Source organism: Coregonus clupeaformis, chromosome 10 (assembly GCF_020615455.1).
Source record: "Coregonus clupeaformis isolate EN_2021a chromosome 10, ASM2061545v1, whole genome shotgun sequence".
In the NCBI taxonomy this organism is placed as follows: Eukaryota; Metazoa; Chordata; class Actinopteri; order Salmoniformes; family Salmonidae; genus Coregonus; species Coregonus clupeaformis.
The window spans coordinates 19,209,468-19,215,832 of NC_059201.1; the positions used below are offsets into that span (position 1 = coordinate 19,209,468).

General features: G+C 46.6%; 1 protein-coding gene across 1 annotated transcript; it reads right to left on the bottom strand.

Moving 5' to 3' along the window:
* Positions 1–819: 819 nt before the first annotated feature.
* On the bottom strand, positions 820–5,869 carry LOC121575282 (RNA-binding protein 15). The gene has a single exon (XM_041888268.2). It carries the CDS (start codon positions 5,736–5,738, stop codon positions 3,237–3,239), a length of 2,502 nt encoding a protein of 833 aa, XP_041744202.1. The 5' UTR covers positions 5,739–5,869; the 3' UTR covers positions 820–3,236.
* Positions 5,870–6,365: the final 496 nt, after the last annotated feature.

Genomic DNA, 6,365 nt, shown 5'->3' on the forward strand with positions numbered 1-6,365 from the left:
TGGCACATGGTGGTTTGTGGAAAGACTGGGTGCCGAGTCACTCCATCCCATGGAGGGATACCAATGTAACCTGACCCTAACACAGTAAAATCTTCTTCTTGCAGGCTTCAAGGCAGGGAGAACAACGCAACTGGCAAATACACAAATAATTAAAACTATGGCTCCTTGTTAAGCTGGAACAGATCTTGAGGCATTACTCTCCTAGCTCTGCAGGGTTGTTTTCGTCAGTAATTGAGTGGACAGGACAGGCACCCCAGCTGTGTGTTGTCGGCCAAAGTGACACACAGCAGAGGTGTGGTGTGCAGAGCAGAGGAACACCCGGGGAAACTGGATCAAAGTGGCACAAGGTGATGACAACAGCACCGCCATCAGAGCAGCCAGCAGAGGTGAGCCTCTCTCCAGCCTCCGTTGTAACAGCTCACTGGAAAACAACTCCTGCACCGCTGGCTACGAGGACCAGAGATGACACAGGAGTAGAGCCCCACTCCCCTCTTCAAGGGGACACTAGGGACATCTCAGCAAAGGCACAGAAATGATGGCATGGTAAAAGGGGGGGGCGCATATTGGCATTGACAACTGGAACATCAGCAACTCTTCGAAAAGCGGTGTCAACAATGATGGTGAGCAATGATGTTAACACAAAGATTTGAGCTCTTTCCCTTGCTCGCAATACTTTTCTTTCATTCCTTTCAGGTCTGAAAAGGTGCTCCCATTTTTCACACAGACATGGCCTTCGTGTTTTTTAAGTGCAAAAGACAACTCCTTCGTAACACAACAGAAAAGGTCACAAAAGTCGTCTTCCAAGGCAGAAACATTTCTTTTCCCCACGAAAGAACATTTATTGATACCGAAACAAAATCTATGAAGTGCAAGCCGCACTTTGTGTTTTTTTGACAACTACGTCTTAGGCGCATGTGCAATTGCGGTTTCCATTTTTTCTCCAGAAATCAGGTAGACACAGCACAAAGCACATTTTCCATTTCAAACACGGGAACTGGCATCACAAAGCATTAACACAACGAGCAGTAAATTCTGTAAAATGCACGAAGGGCCACTGTGCAAAGGACCCTTGCCCCTGTGCATTCTGGGGTATTTTTGCGTATGGTGTTTTCCAATGTCCAACGGTGGTATGGTGGTGTTTTCCACTGGTATCCCTTGCTCAAATCTGAAGTGTCCATAGCATACATACAGTAATAATTTTATACAAGAAATGTCACTTAAACTACATTTTGAAATAAAAATGTAGTTTTTTCTCTCAATAAAATGCCAATACACGTTGAATCCTAAGTAGAAGCACAAGGCTATGGCATTAACAACACTACTGGTGAGTTCCCCAAGTATAAAGTTGGCAATTAATGTAAACGCCAAATTGAAAATCACCAATTATCTAAATTAACTTTAACTGTAGTATTTGGAGAGATTTTGATACATATGCCTAATGCCAGTCAACAAACCTTATCCTTAGTTGAACTCTAAACATAATTTAAGTATATCATTGAGCTAAACCTATTGTTAAAATATATATATGTTTTAAGTACATACATACATACATACTCTTGGTCCTTCAGTCATAAATTTGACATAACTGATTGAACTCATTGGAGAAATTCCAGTTAGATAAACTACTTTCCTTCTCTCCTTGATAACTCACTTTTGTGGAACTGCAAGGACTATGTGAAATGGCTCCACCTAGCTTTTTGGAAGGCTAGGCAGTTTCTAAAGGGTTTCTAGACAGTTCTCTCAGAGCCAAAAGGGGAAGTCATCAAGGGACACATATTACTGCCATGAGGGGCCATCGTCATTTGTTGTAAGCTTGATTTCCCTCTTTACTATATATAGTGAAAGAATTACCTCAAATTAACTCATAACCATTTATCTGTGGGATGATTGTTGGAAATAACATTACTCATAATATAAAAACCAGGATAACATCCTGACCTCAAGGACCTCAGTGGCACAGGAAAATGGTGGTAGTTCTTATTTAGTCAAAAATAATACCCTCTATGGAATTTGTGTGGCATCATCTCTATTGAATGAACCCAAGGAACATAGAACTGTTGACAATCAAAACCATTCTGGATTTACGCTAATAGTCAATATTTGGATATTGCCTAACTAATTGGCACGTTTAAATTAGACCACTCAAAATAATCTGTTATGAGACTTGTTTTTTTTACTAATAATCTATAAAGTCAGCAGGGCAATGCAACACTTGTAAAACAAACTCTGATATCCTAGATTCTCTTATAATGTATCACACAAAATATTGTTTCAAACATTGAAAATTCAAACTTAACTGTGGGTGCTATTGGTGCCATGCAAAGAGTCGGTGATACAGTAGGTGAAAATGGGAGCGCTTTGGCGATTAGAAATAATAAAAATCTTCCCAATTATGGATCAAATAAGTAAGACCTTATCAAACAGAAATGTTCGATTTGAGAATATTTCAGGTAGGCTTTGATGTAAATAACTGAATTTCAAAAACGTTCATGCCCCTTTAAATTGTCTGCTTGATAATAGAGACTGGTATATTCTTATTGGTCAAATAAAGCAGACATCAATAATATATTAGTAAAATTGGCAATGCAATGGCAGACCTTTCAAATCAGTGAAAACTGTATCGTCTTACAGCTATTGTAGTACACACACCTTCACAGGGCTCTTAAATTATGGCATGGCTTATCTATGACCAGTCTGAGTAAGTGTAAGAAATTCAACTGAGAGGAGATAAAACTGAACTACACTTAGTTTTTTCAGGTCTCAGATTAATCTTTATATGCTTTTATGTTCTACTGCAATGAATAGCAAACAAGACTTGACACCAGAGAAATGATTGTATGCAAATACAATGGAAGTCAGATTTTTTCCAAATAAGAAGGCAATAACCAATGTAGTCGCGCAATTAGAGAAAGGTGAGTACTTTGACTTAACCATTTTCAATTAAATGTATCCACTTCTTGCGATTTAAATTGTTCCCATTAAAAGTAGACCAACAATAGAATGTAATGCATGCTGAGTTGACAACTTCAAATATCTGAAAGGCTTGTTATTGTTGATTACCAAATGACTTATTATAGCATTGTGTTCTGCCAAGAAGTTCTACTTTTAGCAAGACAAAAAGCTATCAACCCCCCACCCTGTTCCCTGTTTCAATGACAGCTAAATCCCGTAACACATTGTGGGTGTGTATGTGCTACCAATACATCACACCTTAATGATTTTCACTTTTTCTCATTTTATGAGGCTCCTCGGACAATGACCATCACCAGGTAGTCCTCTTCGGTTTTGGCAAGGGCTTTAGCTGAGGCATCCAAGAACTGCTGGGAGAAATCACAAGGGGGGAAAGCGTGAAGAACTCCTGCGCCGTCCTTGTCGCGGCTGCCGACCACGGGCAGACTGATGACGCCGGCTGCTTGCTTCTGCTTCAGGTAGGAGACCAGGTTCTTCAGAGGCCTCTCGGTGGAGCTTCCCACGTCCTGGGGCCCCTCCTCGGAGCTCCCGGGCACAGCCAGGAGGACAGAGTAGCCGCTGGGGCCTGCTGTCTTGATGCGACGGGACACCTCGTCCAGCTTGGGCTGGTCCAGACGCAGGCGCTGGGTGATCTTCAGCTGGGACACCTGGCCACCAGTGGAGCTCTCCACCAGTAGTCCGGTTGTCACAGCTAAGTCCCCCTCTAGCAGGTGCATGGAGGTGGGGAAGCTGCTGTTCTTCAGCAGGAGCACACCCTGCCAGGCTTGACACAGCTTCTGCCCCCAGGCCCCCTGCTTAGACTGCAGGCTGGCCATGGAAGAGGAAGAGGAGGGATGGTCAGAGCGGTCCTCCCTCTTTACAGGGCTTGTACATGAGTCATTGGCTTTGCGTTTGCGGTCACGTTCTGGTAAGGCTGGGCTGACTGTCCGCAGCCTCTTGTCCCCAGGGCCACGGTCTAGGCTGCCCCGCTGCTTTCTGCCGGGAGAGGGTCTATCGGAGCGTGGGGGACTGTAGCGCCCCCCGTCCCGGCTGCTGCCACCAGGGCTGCGCTCCAGAGAGGTGCCATGGCGACGACGCCCATGTTCGCTGCTGTTTGGTGAGCGGTCCGGGCGACGCCCGTCCTCTAAGAGGCGCCATTTTCGGGCCTGGTCTCGGCTCTGCAGCTCCCGTTCACGTTCCATAGACCAGGGTTCCCGTGAACGCCTCTCCAGGTGCTCCACGGGTTCAAAAGCTGCCCCTCGCACCCTCTCACAGACCGCTGGGCCAGCCCAGTCAGCGTTGTACAGTTCCCTTTCCCTGAAGCGGAGTGAGGGTGGAGGGCTCCTCTCTCTGATTCTGATGGCCTCGAGGGTGGGCCGGTGGACGAACGAGTCTGCCACTAGGTCAAAGTGAGGCGGCAGGTACTGTTGCTGGTAGCGGAGTTCTGTGTCGGCAAAGTCCACCCTAAGTCTCCTCTCAGGACCACCCAGAGGAAAGCCACGCATGTGGGAGCAGGCGGCCTGGGCAGCGTCCAGGCTCTCATACTGGATGTAGGCCCATGTGTCCCCCTTCCTGTAGTCTATAGTCCTAATGGTGCCGAAACGGTCAAACTCCCTGGCCAGGGCAGCAAGGGGGACCCAGGGGCCAAGACCCCCCACCCACAGCCTGGTTGTGGGGGTCGCTTTTCCATAGCCAATTTTAATAGGGTTGTGACACACCACTTTTCCTGACATGGTGATCTTAGCACGGTGAGCCATGTCCAGGTTCTCGAACTTTAGGAATCCATAGGTGCTGTTCTGTCCGCGAGCGGATGTCCGCTTGATGTCCACCTCTGTGATCAACCCAAACCTGTCAAACACCCTCCTCAAGTCATTCTCTGTCACTGAGATGTCGAGGTTGCCAAGAAACAACGTCCTGTTGGCCCGCTGATCATCTTCAGGGGAGAGGAGGTCCTCCTCGCAGAAAGCTGCACAGTCAGGGATGAAGGGTGGTCGGCCCCTGGCTTCATAGATAGAAAATTCCCTCTCTCTTTCCAGTTCTCTAGGGAGGGAGGGCGGAGGGGGGAGACGACCCAAGGCTAGTTGCTGCAGTCGGAAGTCTCTATATCCTTGCCCCGTTGGTGAAAGGGGTCTTTGGACATGCAAATGTCTGTGTCCTGCATATGGATCTTTTTCGATGGGGGAGCGGCTCCTCCTCCGGTTCATGTACACCGCCTCAATTTTTAGAGGGCGGTCATAGAGTACCAACTTGCCGCGTGCGTGCTTGGCAGCCTTGGCGTCGTCGGGCCTTCTGAAATTCACAAATGCCACCCTTTCGTCGTTAACTCGGCTTATTTTGACACTCACGTCCCCAAATTTCTTAAATTCGTGAAATAATCCATCTTCAATGTCTTCGTCGCTCAACTGAGAGCCCAGTTCGCTAATTTTTAGAGTCTTGTACTCACTTTCATTACTCGGAAGAGACCGCGGTTCCCCGCGAGAATTGTTCCTTGTCGTGGGGTCCAGAGCAATGCTAATGTGTAGCTTGCTATTCGAACCAGTTTTATTAGCATAATCATGGTTACTCCCAGTTCGACTGGACACATGTCCGTCTAAATCTCGACTGTCTCTCTTTTCAGATGGTAAACTCCGTCTTACCGAACCACCACTTTTGACAGAACTATTCCCGTTACTGCCTGCCGCCGAGAGAGCTACCATTTTCTTACTTCTTGGGTGGCTTCCTCCAGTGTCTCGAATATCGTCCAGAATACGCGAGCGTTTTTTCACGGGCGACCGCTCCTTGCCTTTCATTCTCAGTAGACTGCAGTTACTATCTTGAAAACGATATATTCTAACCTTACTACTCACTGTTCTTGTCCCTAACTTCGTTAAGTATAAAATGTGCTTTAATTCAACTCGTAGGCGACATGTCCGCCATGTTGAAGGGCTGCATTAAAAGTCCCGCCCAGCTGTGATGATTGGTGGAATGCTCGCGTAGAGAAGAACGATTGGTTCCACACATGTCACTAAACACAATATGGGTGCGGTTCTGGGCCTTAAAATACGTTGATGAAGGTCAGTAACCTCTAATATCTTAGGCATTATGTATGAGACACATTGTCAATGTTAATGTTAAAGTAGGCCTATCCTTTTTGGATCAGAGGGAAATGCAACATATATTTAACTACTTTTGACCAGGGCCCATAGAGCTCTGGTCAAAAGTAGTGCACTATGTGGGGAATAGGGTGCCATTTGGGACATACCCTCTCTGTCTGTATGGCTGCAGCCAAAGTCACCGGCACCAGTACTGGACTGGTGCTCTGCCAGCTAGAGAGATATAGGAGGAGTGATGAGGAACAGCAGGTGGAGAAGAGGAACAGTTGAACCAGGAGGATAGAGTAGGCACCGCAGCACAGCTACAGTACAGGCCTTTGGAGA